The 21298-nt window shown below is 56.8% G+C and overlaps 1 protein-coding gene and 2 non-coding genes across 4 annotated transcripts; 1 reads left to right on the forward strand and 2 right to left on the reverse strand.

The window, feature by feature from the left end:
- Window positions 1-235: 235 nt before the first annotated feature.
- TRNAN-GUU (transfer RNA asparagine (anticodon GUU)) lies at window positions 236-309 on the reverse strand. The gene has a single exon. It is a non-coding gene; the product is annotated as a tRNA-Asn (tRNA).
- A 132-nt stretch (window positions 310-441) lies between these two features.
- On the forward strand, window positions 442-514 carry TRNAF-GAA (transfer RNA phenylalanine (anticodon GAA)). The gene has a single exon. It is a non-coding gene; the product is annotated as a tRNA-Phe (tRNA).
- A 2148-nt stretch (window positions 515-2662) lies between these two features.
- Window positions 2663-20785, reverse strand: PWWP3A (PWWP domain containing 3A, DNA repair factor). 2 transcript variants are annotated; one of them, XM_024740031.1, is made up of 13 exons: window positions 20656-20785; window positions 19992-20077; window positions 18413-18483; window positions 16131-16862; window positions 14881-14982; window positions 13117-13187; window positions 11739-11815; window positions 11218-11278; window positions 9700-9775; window positions 9312-9362; window positions 8461-8897; window positions 7230-7318; window positions 2663-4107 (listed from the first exon to the last, which is right to left on the reverse strand). In XM_024740031.1, exons 1-13 carry the CDS (start codon window positions 20710-20712, stop codon window positions 4053-4055), a joined length of 1965 nt encoding a protein of 654 aa, XP_024595799.1. In that variant the 5' UTR covers window positions 20713-20785; the 3' UTR covers window positions 2663-4052. The 2 variants fall into 2 exon arrangements, with proteins under 2 accessions (XP_024595799.1, XP_024595800.1); XM_024740032.1 differs by having other exon boundaries at window positions 18413-18551; window positions 20656-20685.
- Between the last annotated feature and the right edge of the window lie 513 nt (window positions 20786-21298).

The raw sequence follows: 21298 nt of genomic DNA on the forward strand, positions 1-21298 counted from the left end.
TGGTTCGTCCTCTTCAGAGCTCCGGGTCCCCGGGGCCGTCGCCCAAAGTGCCTCGGCTCGTGCTCGGAAACCGGAACTCGGGCGGGAACGTTCCGCCTCTGTGGAATCCCCAGCACCGCGCGCCGCCGGACGCCCCACGCGGGATAGAAGGATACGGAAGTGCGCGGGGAGGGTCGTGGCAAAAGAAGGCGAGCCGTCCCCTCTCTTCTTACCCGGGGAAGGAAAAGCGAAAGCACGTCCCTGGGTGGGCTCGAACCACCAACCTTTCGGTTAACAGCCGAACGCGCTAACCGATTGCGCCACAGAGACGGTGCTAAGGCCTGCTTCCAGGCGCCACCCTACGAGGCATGCGCGGCCCGCAGGGGCGGCCCAAGCTGCGCCTGCACGCAAGCGGCTCAGTGTGGGGCGGAGTCGGGGGTGGGGGCAACCCCCTGCTGCGCTGCCGAAATAGCTCAGTTGGGAGAGCGTTAGACTGAAGATCTAAAGGTCCCTGGTTCGATCCCGGGTTTCGGCAGACGTTTTGGTGCCCCCAGCGAACAGCGTTCTGTTTTGCTCCAAGCTGATCCAGCTTCTCCCAGCACTTTTACCCAGAATGTGTCGGTTTTGACCTTTCCTCCCCAGAATACTCTCCATTCTTCAGATGAGGAGCTGGGCTGCTGGCTCATGCCAATGCGGGAGGGCTTAGAACAAGGCCTCATCCCCACCCACCCCGGTCCACCCCCAAAACTATGATCCCAGCCCAAATGACCCCCTTCCCCACTCCCATTTACAATATTTTTTAAGTGGCAGGATGAGAACGAATATAATTGTCAAAAAGAACACTACTGAATACCAAAAGGGAGTTTGCAGAGACACCTTCTGCTCGGATGTCGTTTAACTGTGACAGTCCTGCTGGGTACCTATTCTGCCCATTTTACAATACATATGGGGAAACTGAGGTTCCCCCGTTCCCAACGGGGGAACGCAGATGAGGAGCAGGGCTGGCTCCTGGCGAGGGAGGACCACCCCAGGTGTGTCGTGGAGCCCGACTGCGCGGTCCCGGGAAGGGGAGGCGGGGCACCGGTTGGTGTCACCATCCCGGTGGTGACACACAGGAGAAAAGAGAGGGGCTGGGCCGAGGGCTGGGTCTGTTGGGAATCCTACACCTCCTTGCCCTCAGTTCCCACAGCTGGCCAGGCTGTGGAGCTGGAATTTTTTAATTAAAATAAACCTTGTACTTCCAAATAGTTTGATTCAGAGAAAAGTTGCAAACCTAGTACCAGAGTTCGCTGTACTCATCACCCAGTCTCTCCTACTGCTAACATTTTACACTGACGTTAACAATTCATGACCCAATGTATATACATCGCCAACTCATAGTCCAGACATTATTCAGGCTCCTGTTTTCTCCTAACGTTCCTTGTCCTGTGAGCCAGGCACCTGGGAGCCGAGCCCCCAGCCTCGCTTCGAGCCTTCAGACATCTGACTGCGACCTCCTGAGACCACAGCCCAGTCAAGAGAGAATGTTGCTTCCAGCCGCCAGGGGCCGGTACAATGCTAAGGCAGGGATGGATAACTAATACAGGAGGGGCCATCGGCTGTCAGGGTGATGGATTGGGTGTGGAGCAGCCTGGCCGTAGAAGCCATGCACTGGGGGGAGGGCCACTGACCACACTGCATAGACGTGCCTGTCTGATTTGAGATTCTGTGTGTGTGCGCGTCCCTTGTCTTAATCAGCTTCCTAGATAAATGATAGACTTAAAGAGGTGCTCAAGTGAACACAAGGAAAACTCCCCCTTCCAGGAAGTGGTTTTGTTGATGCACTGCTCCTCACACTGGGGGGTCTGATCGTCCCCTCATGCCATCTGGGCTGGAGCGAGAAAGGTACAGCGACTGTAGGACAAGCATCGCAGGGTCTGGGGTCAGGGGTTTGGCTGAAAAAGGTTCAGAAAGGGTGGCTGTGAGTGGTGGGAGATGACCGGGGCAGGGGTGGACACCTGGGGAGGGGACGGGACACAGTGGGGGAGCACGGTGGCCGTGCAGAGATGTGGGCTGCTGAGACGCCAGCTGGACGGAGCCCAGACGGCTGAGGGGGGACACCGGGTGAGGGTGGGTGCAGGGAAGCTGGGGCTGTGGTGGACGGGGGTGCAGGAGGCCACGGGCCGGCCGGTGGGGGCCCTGGCTGCACCCCGTGTTGTGCTGGGTCTCTCTTCTTGATGCAGAAACAGCCCAGTGCGCTGGCTTCCCGGGGGCCAGGGCCACCTCACTGCTCCTCCTGGAACATTCCTCACTTGGTCGGCTGGCTCTGCCTTCCTAACCACTACCCAGCGCCAATTTGGGGCATCAACAGACGCCCACCCAGCACTGCCTGCCCCAGTGGCCCTGGGACAAAGTTTCAAGACGAACAAAAACATAATACAGTGGGAGTGAGGAGCTGAAGACACCTGCCGGGGCACAGGACTGGGATGGGGCTGGGCGCTGAGCAGCGGAAGCCTCCAGCACTTCTGGTCAGCACCCGGCACACCTGAGACACCGGCTCGGCTGGGCTGACATGGGACCCGCCTCCCCAGCCAGGCTGGGGAAGGAGCCTCCAGAAGCAGCCATCGGGGACAGCGTGGCCGGCCCGAGTGCCCAAGGTGGGCTGCGCGTGGGGCCCAGGAAAGAACAGGCAGGGCTGCAAAACGGCATTTAATTCCAGTCTGAATAGTTCAATTCCACAACCAGAGCTCAGAACACAGATATATAAAAATACTTCACAATAACGGAATAGTCCACGTGGATGCCTCACCCACAAGAGCACCCTGGTTCTCCATCCTGACCCACTTCAGGGAGGCTTGCTGTCTAGACCTTTCTAGAAGGGAGCGAGGCCACGGCGGAGATGCTGGCGGGGCCATTCTCCCAAGCCTGGCCCACACGGGATGCCCCTCCGACCGCCCTGGGGGGCAGCTCAGCGGGACCTCCAGGGCCATGTCTGCACCTCTGCTTGGGTTTCAGCAAAACCAGCGGAGACACCACACGCAGGTCCCCGCAGTGATCTCTGCACCTCCTTTCCGCAGGGACCCAGCCTCCCGTCAGGATCAGGGCCCATGTCCCCGGCGCCTGCGAGAACCTCTCCCCAACTGTCCTCTGCAGCGGCCGCATGCTGGCCGGTGCCGGCTTCAGGGAGGACTGGCCAAGCTCAGATGCCGCGGCGCAGCCATCACGGTGGGGACTTGGCCGTTTCCTTCCACAGGCAGCCTCGCGTCAGCTTAGAATAAATAATCCACCGTGTGTCGCTTTAAACCAGAACAGAATTTCTGTGACCACGTCAAGGACCGGGCCTTCACACAACTCTCTCCAAAGGTGGGAGCGGGGGGGGGGCCCTGAGCCTGGGACCCTCAGGCATCGGGGGACCCATCTGTGCTTCGGGCTTCCAGACAAAGGACTGGTTTCCACTGGTGCCGGGCCGCGACCCCACGGCCCAGGCCCAGGCTGTGCACACAATGACCTTGGCCGGGCTGGGGGGCGCAGCAGCCCGGTGGGATCATCACAGCTATCTGGGCAGTTGGCTGTGCGGTGACAAGGCCGGGTGGGGAAACCCACATGGAGGCCCGGCGGAAAGAGGCTGGCAAGACTGCCGGTCCGTCTGCTCTCCTGCACGAGTCCCAGCAGAGGCTAGAGCACGGGAAAGCAGCGGGTCTCAGGTCCTGCCTCTTAGAAACACGGGTTTGCCTCAAAAACACGTAACAGAGGCACAGCAAACTCAGGAGCCGTCATAAGAGGAGCCACACACAGGAGGGAAACAAACGGAAAAATACACTGATGTTGCAGGAGCCGTACGTTCGTATCAGAGTCTTTAAAGCTCCTGTTTAATGTCGGGTACAGTGCTTTTCAACATAAAACACAAACGTGCACCTTCTGTGAACCTACACGGTACAGTCACAGGTAATGACATAGAGTTAAAAATAAAAAAATGCCTCTGTCCTTTCAGGAGCTGTACCTTCCACAAGAGCCAGGAAAACAGAGGCGGCAGCCGTCAGGGAGGCCAACGGCCCGCCTGTGCTCCAGAGCGCAGGGCCTTGCCTCCACCGGCCTCAGCTTCGCCGGCTCCTTTCTTCCAGGAGCTGCGTATCAAATATTTCTTTTTCCCTGCAAAACCAAAAGGAGATCACTTCGTTTTAGTCAGCAATTGTGTTTTAATAAACATAAACCCTCTCCCAAGGCAAGAGAAATCAAAGAAAAATAAACAAATGGGATCCTAACCAAACTTATAAGCTCTTGCACAGCAAAGGAAACCATCAACCTATGGACTGGGAGAAAATATTTACAAATGATGTGACGGAAGAGGGCTTGATTTCCTAAATATACAAACAGCTCATACAACTCAATAACAGAAAAACAAACAACCCAATCGAAAAACGGGAAGACCTAAATCCAAATTTCCCCAAAGACATACAGATGGCCAACAGGCACGTGAAAAGATGCTCAACATCACTAATTATTACAGAAATGCAAACCAAAACTACAATGAGGTATCACCTCACACTGGTCGGAATGTCCATTGTTATGAAGACTACGAGTAACGGGGGATTTCCCTGGTAGCGCAGTGGTTAAGATTCCGTGCTCCCAATGCAGGGGTTATCACCGGATCCCTGGTCAGGGAACTAGATCCCACATGCATGCCACAACTAAGACCCGGTACAACCAAATAAATAAATATTAAAAAAAAAAAAAGTCTACAAATAACAAATGCTGGAGAGGATGTGGAGAAGAGGGAACCCTCCACCCTCCTCCTACACTGTTGGTGGGAATGTTAAGTTGGTGCAGCCAGTATGGAAAACAGTACGGAGATGCCTCAAAAAAGTAAAAACAGAATTACCATATGATCCAGCAATCCCACTCCTGGCATATACCCAGACAAAACTCTAATTCGAAAAGACAGGGACTTCCCTGGCGGTCCAGTGGTTAGGACTTCACCTTCCAATGCAGGGGGCGTGGGTTCCATCCCTGGTCAGGGAGCTAAGATCCCACATGCGTCATGGCCAAAAAACCAAAACACAAAACAGAAGCAATACTGTAACAAATTTAACAAAGACTTTAAAAATGGTCCACATCAAAAAAATCTTTAAAAAAAAAAAAATCCTAAGAAAAAAAAAGAACAGATACATGCACCCCAACATGCATTGCGGCACGCTTCACAACAGCCAAGACATGGAAACAACCTAAATTGTCCATCGATGAATAGATAAAGAAGATGTGGTACACATATACAATAGAATATTACTCAGCCATAAAAAAGAACAAAATAATGCCATTTGCAGCAACACAGCTGGACCTAGAGATTATCATACTAAGTGAATTATTTGTAGTTTTTTTTTGGCCACGCCACACGGCTTGTGGGATCTTAGTCCCCCAACCAGGGATGGAACCTGGCTGCGGCAGTGAGAGCATCAACTCCTAACCACTGGACCGCCCGGGAAATCCCCATACTAAGTGAAGTAAATCAGGCAGAAAAGGAGAAATACCATACTACATCACTTATATGTGGAATCTAAATCTAAAATATGACACAAATGAACTTATTTACAAAACAGACACAGACTCACAGACATAAACAAACTTATGGTTGCCAAAGGGGAAGGGTGGGAAGGGATAAAGTGGGAGTTTGAGATTAACAGACGCACACTGGTATATATAAAATAGATGAACATCAAGGATTTACTATATAGCACAGGGAGCTATACTCCGTATCTTGTAACAAACTGTAGTGAAAAAAATCTAAAAAAAAAAGAACACAGACACACACACGCGTATACATATAACTGAGTCACTTTGCCGTACACCTGAAAGTAACATAATATTGTAAATCAATTATACTTCAATTAAAAACAAACAAACAGGGCTTCCCTGGTGCACAGTGGTTGAGAGTCCGCCTGCCGATGCAGGGGACACGGGTTTGTGCCCCGGTCCGGGAAGATCCCACATGCTGCGGAGCGGATGGGCCCGTGAGCCATGGCCGCTGAGCCTGCGCGTCCGGAGCCTGTGCTCCGCGACGGGAGAGGCCACAACAGTCAGAGGCCCGTGTACTGCTAAAAACAAACAAACAAAAAAACCAACCAACCAAAAAAAAAAAACCATAAACAGAGAAGTGAGTGTTTCATAGGGACCAAGTTTCAGTTTGGGAAGCTGAGAAAGTTCTGGAAATGATGGTGGGGATGGTTGCCCGACAGTGTCAATGTGCTCAATGCCCCTGAGCTGTGCGCTTAAAAGGGTTAAGATGTTGAATTTTACGTTATGGGTGTTTCACCACAATGAGAAAAATAAACTACAAAGAAAAAATGGTGAAACAGCAAATTGTCCTTTAAAATGGCTATCTGTTAACAAAAAATTACACGATCAGTTAGTTGACTGGCTGCCCCTCTCAGGATCAACAAGGAATATGCTCCCGAGGGGGACGACCCACATGTAAACGGAACACAGCAGCCTAAGAACCCCAAGAGGAGACCCAAACCCTGTCGTGGTGCCGAGGCTCGATGGTTTGTGCAACAACGGTGTGAAAAGAAGCGGGAGGTGGATGCACCAGGACAGACCCACTGCCCGACTGACACCCCGCCCAAGGGACCCCTGGCTGCCCAGCCTCGGCGCCTGAGGCGGCAGGGCGCGGCCGGGGCACAGCCCATGGCCCTCCATAGGCATCTGGGGTGCCTGCAGCCGGTTGAGGCTGTGGGAAACTCAGGACGCCCTCCGACCGGCAGCCCGAGCGGGAGGGTGGTGCCAGCTGGAGATGGGCCGCTCAGACCTCACTCTCCCGGGAGCACCGTCTCTTTACCGGGTGTGCAGGGCAGCCACTGAGGCTGGGGACAGTCTGTACCACGAGACCCTAGTTGAGTCTTCAGCCTGTCACCGCCACGCGACCCCGCCTGCTCCCAGCAAGGCCTGGCAGCCCGCCCAGAGACGGGATTAGGGGCTCCAGACCGCCAGTCCAGGGCGCTAACCACAGCAACGTGAGAGGAACATCTTGATCACTGCATTCTTCCCGCCAGCCAGGGACGTCCGGGCAGCGGCTGCTGCTTAATCTCACTGTTTCCTCAAATAGCCGTGGCATCGAGGCAACGGGGAAGAACGCTGGGGAAGCAAACATCAGCCCCACAAAGGACGTAGGGCACAGCGGGCCCAGCTCTGCCCGCTCGGACCAGGGCCCCTCAGCCCAGCCACCGCGGCCGCCGGCGCATGGAGACGAAGCCCTTCAGGACGCAGCGCGGCCTGCCTACCGGTAGCTGAGTGAAGGTCCTCGTATGTACTTCTCCTCAGCCGTCTTGTAGTCCACAGCATCCACTGCGGAAATCGCGCAGATGATGGCCTGCAAGAGGGCAGCACACGTCAGGCTCGGGCCAGGCCCGGCGGCCCGCACGGAGCTTGGAGGAGGTCGCGTGGGCGGGTGGTCCAGCCACGCCCCAGCCGCCAGGGCCCTCCCAGCTCAACAATCGTGCAGTCTGCAAAATCTCTGCTCCTGGTGTTTCCTAATTAAATCTACAATGCTCTCTTTTGGATGAGATGAGAGTTCATGTCACTAAAAGCAGCGGAAGGCAGAACCTGGGGACTTCCCTAGCGGTCCAGTGGTTAGGACTCCATGCTTTCACTGCCAGGCCTGGGTTCAATCCCTAGTTGGGGAACTAATAAGATCCCACAGGCTGCGTGCGGTGGCCATAAAAAAAAAAAAAAACTGAAAAAAACAAGAAAACACAAAGAAGTAATCTGAATATACAATAGATGCCTGATATCAAATCACTGTTGCTTTTTGGAGTGACATCATAGTATCGTAGCTATTTATTTTTGAAGAGTTCTTCTGGTTCAGAGCAGGGTCTCTCTCCCCTCGGCACGGCTGACACAGGGGCCGTCCTGGACTGTGGGGTGTGGAGCGGCATCCTGGTCCCCACCCACAGGATGGCAGAAGCCCCCCACTCGTGACGACCACAGACAACCCCAGACATCCCCCAGTGTCCCCAGGGGGCAGGATCACCCTTTGTAGAGATACACATGAAAGTATGCACGGATAAAAAACAATCCAGAAGGAGGGACTGGAGGTGCAAGTGGAGCAAGGCCACACTATTCCAGCTGGCGACGGACACGTGAGGGTTCACGGTGCTACTCAATTTTTCTTAACGTATTTGAAACCTCCACAACGATAAAGCTCAACACTGTAGAGCCTGGTGACGTTTTCCCACACATTCATTCACGACCAGCAGCATCCTCCCTGAACTGAAGACCGGCCGAGGGGCCGTGCACCAGCTCCTCGACCGCCCATGCCCCAGCTGAAGCGCGTTCCCAAAGCTTAAGCTCCCCTTCCCCTGGGCCAGGGACCAGCCGAGGGGCCCAGGCCGCAGCGCCCAGCCCACAGCGCCTCGGGGAGACGGCTCAGGCGGCACCGCCCCGGGAAGGCTTCTGGAGAACGACGCCCAGGCCCCGGCACCCCAGGGTGCCGCAGGGCCCGCCGGCGCTCACCTCGGGCAGAAGCACGTCCAGGACGAAGCGGATGCCGTCCGCGTGCCCGCGTGCCAGCAGCCTGCTGCCCGCCTCCTGGTACACCCCCTGCAGGTACTTCACCACCAGGTCCAGCTGCTCCTCGTCCTCCAGGTAGGTCTCCACGCAGGTCACGTACTGACCCGAGCTCAGGAACGTCTTTAGCCACCTGGACGGCTTCCTGTTCTTCAGGATGGCCCGCAGGTGGCTCTCGGCACCCCGCGCCTTCACGATGTACTCTACCAGCTTCTGGTTGGCCCGGTCCCGGGCGGCCCGCGAGCGATCAGGGAGCACCTTCCTGCAGGCCGGCCTCCTGCCCCGCAGGCTCCCGGCCGAGGCCTCCTCGGGGCCCACCCCGCTCAGCGTGGGGAACCTGGTCCCCTGGACGTCCCGCTGGATGGACTTGCGGACGGGAGAGCCTGCGGAGGAAGTGTACTCCCGTGACTGGGCGCCCTCGGCTGCGCCGGGACGGTCCCCGAGGGCTCTCCCCGCAATAGGACCCCGGCCCCTTGCCCCAGCTCTGCCCTCCACCCTGCTTCAGCGGCACCCTGCAGACGCCAGTGACAGGTGGGCAGGGAAAGGGCCACGCAGATGCCCCGGCCCCAGGCGGGTGACCTGGGTGCTGGCGGCAGGTGTGGGTGTGCAGCCGCCCTCCCGGCCCCACGGCAGAGGGAAGCAAGGGGACCCCGTGGACCCAGGCGTGGCTGGACCGTAGGCCTCAGGCTTGGGGCGCGCTGCCCGCCGCACACACCCCTCCAGAGCTCAAAGAAGACTGCCACTCCTAACGGGCAAAAGAGCAGGTCCCACCTTAAAGGAGCTGCTGGTGGACTTACTTATATCAGCCGCGTAGTATTCCAGGAAAGAGCCAGCGAAGGAACCACAGCCTGCACGGGGCGGAAGGGAAGTCAGGTCACACACAGGACTGGACTCTGCCACGTCGTCCAGCCGGTGTGTGCCCTGACCTCAAGCCCGAGGACCCCCCATGGCTGGACCTGGGACAGATGGAAACCAACCCGGATTCAAAGGAAACTGTTCTGTTCAGATCCAGGATGAGCCTCCACCAGGCGCCTGCCCATCCGCAGGGATGGGGAGAAAGCCTGCTCGGGGCAGGGCTAGACAGCTATGGGGACCGGGCCACCCTCCGCCCTCGGGGGCCCTCAGGGGAGGCCCCGCACTGCTGCCCCCCGTCACTTCATGCAGGGGCACCGGAGCCCCACGTACCCAGTCGGACTCTGTAGTCGGTGATGAGGGAGACGCACCAGCCGATGGCCTGGTCGAAATCCTCCTTGGCCTCGTCCTGCAACAAAAGCCAGACGGCGGGCGTCAGCTGGAAGCACCTCCGAGGTCCCGCGTCCTCAGTCCCCTCGTCCAGGAAGGGGCCTGCAGACGCCCCCGCACAGGGCTCCCTGCGAGGCATGTCTGGGGCCGGGGCTGCTCAGAAAATGGTCACCTGTGAGCCAAGCCCTCGGGGCCAAGAGAGACACCACAGACCCTGAGAGCAGGAGGGCGAAAACCCACCGCAGGGCAGCTGACGGGCCATCAGACTGACAAGATGTGAGGTTGCAGGAGATGAACCCCGTGGGAGACGCCTCTGGGCCCGTGGCCCTCGACTGTACACGGTCAGTGGGAAGAAGTGCTGCCCCGGAGGAGGGACCCCTGGCCTGTGATCCTCACAGCAACCCAAGGCCGTCACCCCCGGTGAGAACCCCTAAGCTGGGATGACCAGCGAGACCAGCCTGAGACCCACAGGCGTGTGATGGGAGGGGCAGGCAGCTCCAGAGGAGGAGGGCGCTTGGGCCGTGGCCAGGCCCGCTGACCAGCACCTGGGACAGCAGGGTGGCGCCGGCACATGCCCGAGCTCCCACGGCCCGTTTCCAGGGGACGTGCCCAGGCATCCGGGTCCCGCGAGACCTACGTGCCATCTTCTTGAACCCAGGCGTCCTTGCGATAAAACCCATTCCTCAGGTATTTGAGGCACACGAATCTCAAACTCGATTCCCCCTCCCCACTGCCCCCGCCCTCCGGTCCCAAGAGCCCAAGGCTGGGTCCAGCGTGGGTGCCGACCTTCCGAGCAGCGCCCGCAGTCAAGGCCCGCGGCCTGCTGCCCTCAGAGAACAGATGGTTGGCGGGAGACGCCCTGACAGTCCTACCGCATCCCACTCACCCTGGGAACCAGCTCAAACGCTGCTTCCCACACGGGAAGGCATCACAGCATGCCGAACGCAGAGCCTGCTGACCGGGGGCCAAGCAGACACCCACGTTGGAGCGGGGCTCACGGGCCCCATTGCCCGACCCAGTCGCAGTCTGTGTTTTTGAAAGTTGGGACAACGAAGTGGTGGGTGTTTCAGAGTTAACAGACAGCACCGTGTGGACCAGCTCCCGGGGACTCGGGCTGGGCCAGTCACAGGGCCACGGCGATGGTGTCCCCTGATGTATGTGGCGCTCAGGCTCACGGCCTCGGGGTCTATGGTGCCCTTCCCGGGGGCGGCTCAGACACAGCTGCAACTTGTGGGCCTTGGCCCTGGGCTCTCCCACCTCCCTTCTGCGCAGGGCGCCCTGTCCTCCACGCCAAACCTGCTCAGTGGGGAATGGCCAGCAGCCGCCCCAGGGGCAGTGGCCCCCAGCGGAGCAGCCGAGGCCAGGCGTCACTCCCACAACTAGCGCTGTCTGAAGGGCCTCGTGGTGGTTACCAGCCACCAAGCCAGCCCTTCAAAGCAGCGCAAACAACCATCCACGTACCAGAAGCGCCTGCTTTTCTTTACAATCAAAGTGCTTCAATCGCCGGAGAGACACCGCGATGCTGGAAGCAGAGAGAGCAGAGGTTCACGGGAACCAGCCCCATCTCGCGACCTAAAAGCCTCCTTCCTCTGGGAAAGCGTCGGGCCTCTGCCAGTGCCGGCTCGTCGGTGGAGGGAGCCCCTCGGAGCCGGGCCCAGGTGTGCCCACACTTCCAGGCCAGCTCCGGGCAGTCGGTGCTCCTGCCCCCAGTCGAGGACTAGGGGGGGTGACTGGGCAGGGGGCTGCTCACGGCCCCTGCAGGGAGCCAACTTTGCTGCAGTTTGTGGGAAACGGGGGCCCAAGGAGTGTCCGGCAGGGCTGACTCTAGAAGCCGACAAGCAGTCTGGAAAACCCGACCATCTGGCCGCGTCCCTGAACACAACCTTTACAGGGATCCTCGTGGGGCTCTGGACCCCACCCCGGCCCCCTTCGCCAGCCTCCACCCAGAAGCACTCGGCAAGAGCAGAGAACAGTGGGTTTACCCTCTCCCTTTGGGGTTCATGTTTCCTTCAATGAAAAGCACACTCGCTTTCTTATCTCTTCGCCTGACGCTTTTGACCTGTTGGCAGATCCAAGAAAACCAGGTGTCAAGGACCCAGAAGGGCGTGGGTTTTCGACACTTTCCTGATGTCACCTCGCCAAGCATGTGACGAGGAACGCAGCCGGCTTGGACTGACAGCCGACACCGGGGAATGCTGAGAAAGCGTCGCGCGGCCCTCCGACCGAGCAGAGCCAGGGCTCTACGAGAGGAATCAAGGCTGCTGCCTTCAGCACTTCCGCTCGGCTCAGGGCGCGATCCTCCTCACTCTGGGGGATGGGCAAAGCGAGCTCCGGGAGGCCCCGGCCGGGCCCAGCAGAGGTCAGGCGGGAGGCGGCAGGCTGTGGACCTCGGAGGGGCCCCCCCTCGGTGTCACCAGCGCCGTGGGTGAGGCTGGAGCCCGCAGGCCACTGGCACCCATGAACCAGCAGGGCCCCCGGGAACTGGGGAAAGCGGAAAGGCGGGGAGAGGGCTGCCAACCGCAGGGGGACACGGCACCTCGGGAAGCGAGGGTCCCCGATAATCAGCCCCCCAAACCCTGCCACGGAGCCGCACGGCAACCCCGGTTCAACTGCACGTCTGCGCTCTATCTACAGGTGCCGCAAAGATATCATTCTGTCCTTCCCGGGACGGTCAGTCACGTGCCAGGAGGCCATGCTGACCTGGACGAGCTCAGACACATCGCGACAACAAAAGCCGCTCCACTGTGGCAGCTATCTTTCGGATTTACACGCCACTGCCCGTTCCTAAAAGTTAAAGGACTACAGCTAGAACCATCAGAATCCTGTCCCTGCCAGAAGACAAGGGGGGGGGGGGAAATTAAGGGGGAAAACAGGAGCGAGGGCAACCGGGTGGTGCCCCTGCCTCACAAATTCTCCAGCTGACCATGGGCACCGCCCAAGCAGGCGGAGGAAGCACAGCCAGGACGGCAGCCACACTTAAGGGTGTCCCCTGCACTGGGGGCGCAGCCAGGACCTCAAACACCTGCTGTGCAACCGATGCCCACCCTAATCTGCTCGCTAAAAAGCTGAAATGTAGAATAGTGAAAATGAGCAAACCGTGGGCATTTTTTGGAGGCAGGCTTTCTAAGCCTGCTTGATAAAAACCTGACCTATAAGCCTCACAATGCTTTGTGCCAGAAGGCTGAGACCCCCTTTCCTTAGGTAAACGTGTCCACGTCGATGCTCATGGACCCAGCGTTTCCCCAGTAACAACAGAACAGTGAACCAGCTGCCCGGGTCCTGGTGTCAAGAATGGAGGACGCTGGACCTCAGGCTCGGGGGAACCAACCGAGCAAGCAGGGGGCAGAGAAGGATTCTTACCACTGCGGGCCAGAAGGGGTATTTTTGGTATTTAAGCCAGACTAGCATTCCTACTTCAAACGAACGTGGTTCTAGAATTGAAAGAAAGAAAGGAAAACAAAAAGAGACAAGTTAGATCCATATCAGGCACCAAAAGCAACTGCTGGAGAAAACACAACCACGGAGACACTGTTTAAGCCCAGCGTTGACCCGAGAGTCTGAGGGGCCGGTTTGTAACTCCTGCCCCTGGAACCCAAATGCCGACCACAAGCGCGGCCAGGGTGACAGCTGGTTTCCTAGCAGTGACCGTGTGCCGTGCTCGTGGGGACAGGGGCGGGCGGGGGCTCGGTGCCACCTCTGCAACTGCTCTATAAGCCTCAGGTTACTCCAGAATAAAGCACTTTTTAAAGAGCTTGGCACATAAACAGAAAGGAGACCACAGCACACAATGAAGACCCCATATGGGGACTGAATTTCTGAGAAGCTCATCTGTCTGGGAAACTGGGGGCTTTAAAGGGTTAAAATAAAGAGAACTATTCAAGCAATCGTAAGATAACTACAAGTAACTTCTCAACAAAATTTAACTGCATCCTCAACCAAAAAAGTTCCAGAATGTGTAAATAACTCAAATATTCAAGAACCGGCCGCGCTGTGGTGTCTGACAGGAGGAAGGGCTGTGAGAGAAAGGGGACCTGGGGCACAGGGAGCCGCCTGGGGCACACGCAGAGCGCTGGTCACCCGCGAGAGGAGCGTCGTGGCCCCCAGGACGACGGGTCACGGGTGCAGACAGCCAACCCGGGCCGACCGGCCAAAACACCAGCAAACCAAAACCAAATGGAAGACAAAACCGGGAGAAAAGAGCCAACACCCGGGTTTCTGGGGCTGTAACTGACCCCCACGTGGAGACGGGGACGGAAACGCCCTCTGCAAGAAGGCACGGCGGCCCCCCTGCGCCCAGCGAGCCCGCGGGGAGCTGACCCCAGTGACTCCCCAGGAGCCCAGGCACTGCAGCCCAGGCGGAAGCATCCAGACACCCCAGTCACCAGCCGCCACCAGGAACGATCGGCAGAGCCCGCGGGAAACGCCCGAGACTCGCGTACACAGAAAGGGCAGGCAGCCTGCTGCGTGGGGATGACGGGGGACGGGGTGGGGTGGCTCTCGGCCAGCCCCCCGGCCGTGCAGGAGAAGCCCCCAGGCCTCCGGTGCTGCTTGTGCTACAGCCTGTGCACGCGAAAATGTTTCACAATAAAGAGATCCGCAACCCAAACCAGAACCACCCCCAGACCACGTTGAGACTAACGGTTAACGGGCGAGTCTAATACTGAAACCGGTCCTCAATTATCTAGTTGAAAGCAAACTAGCTTTCCGTTCCTGGCCGGTCCTGACCTTTAGGCCTGTGTCTGACCCCCTTCCGGGGAGGACAGGGGCAGCTGACCTGTTCCCCGGGGGCGGGGGCACTGTGCACACATGGGGGCGCCAAGCCCCTGCTTCTCCGGACGCCACCCGGGAAGGCTGCGAGGCAGCGCCAGGCCGCACCCAAGCGGTGGCGACAGAGCCCATCTATTCACTTGGCTGCCGTCCTCCGTCCCCTCTGAGGGGACAGCAGGGAGGCTGGGCTGTCGCGCCCCAAGGAGCCCCCCCTCACGTGGTTGTCTTGGACAGCGGACCCCGGACTCCCTGTCTGTAAGCCCTCGGCTCAGGACGAAACCCAGGCAGCGCAGCGAGAGACCATCCCCGGACGTCGGGCACCGCAGGCCTCCCCCAAGGAAGGCGCCGCCCACTCACCACGGTATAGGAGGATTCTCGGGGGCTCCTCGTCCTCCTCGTCCTCTGCCAGGAGAGAGTTCACGGTGTCCAATTCCACTGACTCTTCAGAAGGTGGACGGGCTGCCAACAAGGGTAGATCAGACTTTCCCCGTCACAGTCCTGGGGACTCAGCCCGGGAACAACACCTCCTGATACGTGGGCATCGGCGCAGAGAGCAAAGCTGCCGCGACGCAGACTTCCCCGCGGCCTCGCTCAGGCAGGGCACGGCGGTTAAAGCACGTTCAACAGAATAAGAGAGAAAGGAGGGCAGGAGAGACCGCGAGCGCAAGCAGGGAAGGTGGAGGAACTGGGCAAGTGGTCCTCACGTGCAGCTTGTCCCTTCATGTAGGCGCCCTCAGACACGCGGGGAGGGGGCGGCCCTGGGGCCAGGCCCCTTGGGAAACCATCCCCGCGCCTCCGGCGCTGGGGAGAAGGCCCCTTTCAGGGGCCGACGAAAGGCAGAAACCCAGGAGTGATCGCGGGGCAGGCAGAGCACAAGGTATCAGCCGTGCAGAAATGAAGATTTGCAAATTAGCATTTCAAAACGAAGTGGGATGCTACAATGTCCAAACGGAGGGAATCATAGCGCCTGGCTGCAGCCACACAAAAATACATGAAACGGGAATCCTTAAAAGTCAGGAGCCTTTCAAGGGAGTTAATCACTTCTGAGATTCCTGCCAATTTAACGGGAGTGCATCATGGCTTCTGCCACGGGAAGAAGAAAGGAATTAATCCTCGGGGAGCAGATGCAGCATTATCACAGCCACATGCTTCCGCCCCGCACCCCTCCACTCCCTCCCTCCGCTTCAAAACAAAAATAAAAACACACAAGTATTTGGGAGCAGTTGAGGTAATTATAGCCCGGTGGGAGAGACAGACGAAAAGGACTTAGGAGATCTCTGCTTGGGATCTATCTTGGTAACAATCTAATTCAGGATCTGGTTAAAAATACACGGGTGGGGCTTCCCTGGTGGCGCAGTGGTTAAGAGTCCGCCTGCCGATGCTGGGGACGTGGAGCGGCTGGGCCCGTGAGCCATGGCCGCTCAGCCTGCGCGTCCGGAGCCTGTGCTCCGCGACGGGAGAGGCCACAACCGTGAGAGGCCCACGTAACGCAAAAAAAAAAAACAAAAAAAAAACCAATACACGGGTGTCTGGCTCCGGATGGGCCGCAGGAGAAGCAGACGCCGCCCCCACCCCGGCACACGACCCCTCCTCTCCGGGGCTTTTACCTCCCTCCAGGAGCCGGGTGTCTCTGGTCTCCTCTGCGGGGCCGAGCTGAGTGGGGCTGCGCGGAGCCATGCGGGGCCCCGGCCTCTGGCCACTGTCCGGGCACAGGTGCTGGGCAGGGTGGCCACGGGCACTGGGGCCGCTCCGAGGACCCTCGGCCCCACCTCCGGGAGAGGAGCGCAGGGCTGCCAGGCCGGCCACCATCTCACTCTCTTCCTCCCGAGCTCCCTCTGAGGACGGAGGCGCTTCCTGACCCCAGCTGGGCCCCCGTGCTAGGTTCCTCTCCCGTTTACTCGGTGTCGTTGTCCGATTCACCGTCCGGTTTGCCCGATGTTTTCTGGATCCCCGTCCGTCCTGAGCACCACTGCCGGCCAAGGAGACAGCTTGGGCGCGCAGGCCTCCGCTTCTCCGGAGCCCCTTCTTGTGGTCCACTCTGCACCCGGGGTCCTCCTTGCGAGCGGGCAGGCCAGACAGCCTCTGGGGCGCACGTTCCCTCCTCGTGTGCCCAGGACTGCCCGACGCGTATCCGTGGAGCAAAGGCGAAGGGCTGGGGTGGCAGAGCGAGGAGGCCGGTTCCATGGGCTTCGCTCTCAGAGACCGAGTGGTCCTCTCTTCCCTGGAAGAGCTTCCTTGACGCGGACGGGTCCTCTCATTCAAAACATCCAGAGCCACGCGGAGCGACCGCCTGTAGGCCAGCTCCTCCAGGGGCGTGGCAGCAACCTCGTTCTGCAAGGCTGAAGGACAGAAAAGGAGCAAAGCCTGGTGATGGGCCCTCCACCAGCTGGGGTGTCTCACTGGGACCGCTGGTCTCGGCACCTGAAGGGAGGCTGACGCTTCTCACCTACATCTTCCCAAAGGAGGGACCCGGACGACAGAACAACAGTTGAGGGCTGCAAGGCTTCCCTTTCCCAAAAGCAAACTGACTGACCCTACCCTGATTGGGTAACAGAGACACATTCTTCCAGGTTACAAAACAATGCCGCCGGCAAAACCCATTCACAGTTTGTCCGATCCTCTCTCAGCCTCACAGTTTCAAATTCAATCAGGGTCAACAGAAACCCACACCAACTAAATAAAAACTCTGCGGGCAGTGTACTCTGGGGTGGGGGTGACGAACAGACAACTAAGAGGCTCCTCGTGGGCCGGTAAATCGCCCACACTCCTCTGCAAGGGCGTTTCCAAGCCAGCAAGCGGCACCAGGGGCCTGGAAACTTCAGCCTGACCTCCCCGCTGCAACAGCTTTCCTCGTTCACTCTGACGCGCAGGCGCCTTGCTCTTTGTCTGAACGAGGGGACGGAGGCGACGTCACAGCTCAGGAGGCATAAATCATGCCTCCATCAACACAGTGTTTGCCTGTCTAACGGTAAAGGCGCCCACAAGCAAGTGGCCCCCCAACACGGGCTGCACGAACAGTCACGGCATCCGAGAGGTGCTGGTCGCTGCCGCCCGAGGCGGGCATCGTGCTCTGAACGACAGCAGTTTCCCCAGAGACGCAGGAACACGGACCCTACGTCACAGTCACCTCTGGAAGATACCCTGGGCAACCTTTACGCAAGACAGAAAGCTCTCCGCACGTGAAGTAAGCACTCCCAGTCTCAGCAGGGAGAACGCTTCCGCGTCTGGGCCTGTGGAACGGCGCGCCTAGGCCGGTGCCCGGTCTGTCTCCCCCAGGGTGTGTGCACCTTGGGCAGAGCTGGGCCGGGCTCAGGCCAAGTCTGTCTGACCTGCGACGAGATGCCAAGGAGGCCGGAGTCTGGGCTCCACTTCCAGCCCGCCTCACGCCGCCCCCCGCCCCGACAGCCCGCAGACACCGTGGCAGCAAGGCTGGTGCCAGTCACACCCTTTTTTCTCCCCTGGGCTCAGCGATAGAATTTAAATACACATCTAACTGCTTCTCAGACCTTGGGCGGAGGCCAGACCAGCAACAGAAGCACCTCACTCTTGCTACGCGATAAGCAAAACACATACAAAGAGGAAAAGCCTTTCCCCCTTTCTTCAGGGAGGTGCCCCCCTTCTGCATGGCCTGCAGGGCCGCGGATGTGGCCTGTGGACCCTGATGCCACCACTGGCCATCCTGGGAGTCAAGAACAGGACGGGCTCGAGGGGCAAATTCTAGAAAGGATGAAGGAAACAGACCCATCTCCTCCAGCTCAGGGAAATCACATTCCCTTGTATGAAGGGGAAACCCTGAACAGGGTCGCTTTGCAGACCTGAGTCTCCATCTTCTCCCAAACTGCCTCTTACTTAATTAAAACCTCAGAGTTACTCAAAAACATGCTCTTACCTAACGAGGAAGCGATGCCTTCAATGTGAGACTTCTTCAGGATCTGGGCTCCCGTGCTTTTCACCTTAATTCTGCAGGGACAGGAACGGCCGTTATACGCCACCAGCCATGCCACCAAGACGTTTTCAAACATGTTTTGCTTTAAACGACAAAAGAATTAGATTCATTTTCTTCCTTTGCACCCTTCCACTCAAACCAAAAGTCACGGCCAACTGGGAATTCATGCACCTGAGGTGAGAGGCAGCAAGGTCCCTGGTGAATGTTTTTTTGTTTTTTTCCTTTCCCCTTTTAAGACAGAAAAGGTTGGCTGGATTTAAGAGCAAAAATGAATTCAGGGCTTCCCTGGTGGCGCAGTGGTTGAGAGTCTGCCTGCCAATGCAGGGGACACGGGTTTGTGCCCCGGTCCGGGATGATCCCACATGCCGCGGAGCGGCTGGGCCTGTGAGTCCGGAGCCCGTGCTCTGCAAAGGGAGAGGCCGCAACAGTGAGAGGCCCACGTACTGCGAAAAAAATTTTTTTAATTAAAAAAATAAAAAAGGAAAATTAGGGCTTCCCTGGTGGTGCAGTGGTTGAGAGTGCGCCTGCCGATGCAGGGAACACGGGTTCGTGCCCCGGTCTGGGAAGATCCCACATGCTGCGGAGCGGCTGGGCCCGTGAGCCATGGCCGCTGAGCCTGCGCGTCCGGAGACTCCGCAACGGGAGAGGCCACAACAGTGAGAGGCCCGCATACCGCAAAAAAAAAAAAAAGAATTCAAATTGTGACTTTTATGCGGCAAATCCCACTTTCAACTGCACAAATAACTCCTTTGTTAGATTTTCAGGGTAGAGCATAATGTCACTCAAAGCTGTTTACAGACCAGCAGGTGTGTTTTAGTTTAAAAGGATGGGCTTTCCTTTCAAACTCAAGTATTCAATTACCTTCCCAGCCTTGGGGAAAGTGTGAGCTGTGGACTAAGCAGGCTTAGGAACAGCTCTGAAGAAAGAGGGATGGGGACGCAGGGAGGCGGGGGCAGGAGCTGACTTGGTTTCATTCTCTATTTAGAATTGGGAATTCTCCAGTCAGACACACATGACCTGGGCATTTTAATCATTCCCGGTCATCTACGTCCTTCCACCACGGACGATCAAGAACACAACGTAACGTGCTTCCCCCACACCCATGCGTTTGCCTTCTGAACGCTAAACGACAGTTTCTTAGGAGAGGCACAGGCTCAAACATCAAATATCCCGAAACTCAGGGGACTGTTACACAAGTTTCTGAAAAAAAGACACACAAATACATCTGTGGGAAGGAAACAGCCCTACTTGAACCCCAACGAGCGTTTACCTCCCGTTTAATTTACATTCGTTCCATTTTTGTACTGATCTCGCTGGACATCAGTACCTCGTATACATCTCCAATTTCCAAACTTTCGTGAAATAAAACCAGTTGTTTTCCTCTTTGGGTTATTTTGACCCCATTTATAACTAAAAAAATAAGAAGCCCTTAAGAGTGCTCTTTGCTTTTTTGGGGAAGGAGTGGTGGTATCCGAAATCCCATATGGAAAAAAGATAATATCACAAAAACACAACACTTAACTTTTTGTCTAGGGAAAGTATCTGAACGTTTAGAAAAAATTCCTTTTTTCTCTTATTTTTGGCTGACTTCTCAGTTCCGGCCAAGACCTACATTAGAAAAAAAAAAAGAAGAAGAAAAAAAAACCTTGTTACTAAGACACAACAAACAGCTAACACAACGTAAGAAGCCGTGGCGACCCATAAATACAAATGCAGCAGGTGATTCTTAAAGGAGCAAAGGACTCCAGAAGCAGGGAAACCGAGGCACAAGGTGCAGCAGCAGATCCAGACCAGTACCAGGGTTTTATCTGGCCCTCTTCCCACTATGCTGCTGGGAAGTCTCCCCGAGATACTCCTGTTATTTACTATCAGGGCTCCCGGCCAGCTATTTCCTTGAGTTACAGCATTACATGCCTTTTTATAGCTGACTCTGTTAAATTTGTGGGGTTTTTTTCCCCAGTGTGAGGGAAAAAAAAAGACACTTTCGGAAGCATAACCTTGTAAGCACTCAACCAAAACCCCATTAGACGGGGAAGGAGGGAGAATCGGTGCCAACGGAGAGGAGCGCCAACTGTTCAGACTCAATTATTTTGCTGAAGCAGCTCCTAGGTATCTCCTGATAAAGATTTTACTTGTCACCCGAAAGTCATTTCTAATTCCTGAAATTACAGAAGAATGGCTGTCACCTTTGCAGGCCATAATCGCTTTTTCCATCTGCAGAGGACATACTTGGCATCCATCATGATTTAGACTCATGTGGTAAGCAGTAATGATTTGGCACAAACAAAGTACTTGAAGGTTTGACGCGATGTGCCCTGCAACAAAATTTGCACGGTGGTTTATAACATCGTTTGCTTCCCATTTCAACGCAGACACAACCCTCAAGGGCAAAGGTTAGCGGGGCTGATCCTCAAGGAGATGGTTCAATTCCATCATCCTGCACTGAGTGGGCTCAATGCCAAAAAGAAGTGACTGGCCTCAGTGCCCAGGGAGACACCTGGATGATTTTCATAAATAAAATACAGCCAAAGTCCCTCCCAAAGGTTCTGTCTAGATTATTTTTAAAAGGCTCCTGAGTAAATCAGCCTGCCTCCAACGTCGGCGGGAGAGGCGTTGTAAACAATCAAAGCTTAAAAACAATCAAAGCTTACAACCCTCCCATGTTTGGGGAGTTAACAGTTGACCACAGCGCAAAAACATAAAATCAGAGGAAAATGACTGCTCTTTCGGCTGCCGTGTCCCTGAAAGGACTGGACAGCTGCAGACCGTTGATTACATCAATGGGGAAGGCTGGTCTGGCGGTGACAGTAAAGAAAAGGACGTGGGGGG

The sequence above is a fragment of the Neophocaena asiaeorientalis genome, unplaced genomic scaffold (assembly GCF_003031525.2).
Source record: "Neophocaena asiaeorientalis asiaeorientalis breed wild unplaced genomic scaffold, Neophocaena_asiaeorientalis_V1.1 scaffold469, whole genome shotgun sequence".
NCBI lineage: Eukaryota > Metazoa > Chordata > Mammalia > Artiodactyla > Phocoenidae > Neophocaena > Neophocaena asiaeorientalis.

Excerpts from the sequence above, each read along its gene's own strand:
- PWWP3A (XM_024740031.1), bottom strand. The coding sequence starts at position 20,712 with ATGATGGATGCCAAGTATGTCCTCTGCAGATGGAAAAAGCGATTATGG. Across the intron at positions 9,363-9,699 it reads CGACTACAGAGTCCGACTGG|GCTGTGGTTCCTTCGCTGGC; the intron begins GTACGTGGGGCT and ends CGCCCCGTGCAG. Across the intron at positions 8,898-9,311 it reads ATACTACGCGGCTGATATAA|GCTCTCCCGTCCGCAAGTCC; the intron begins GTAAGTCCACCA and ends CTTCCTCCGCAG.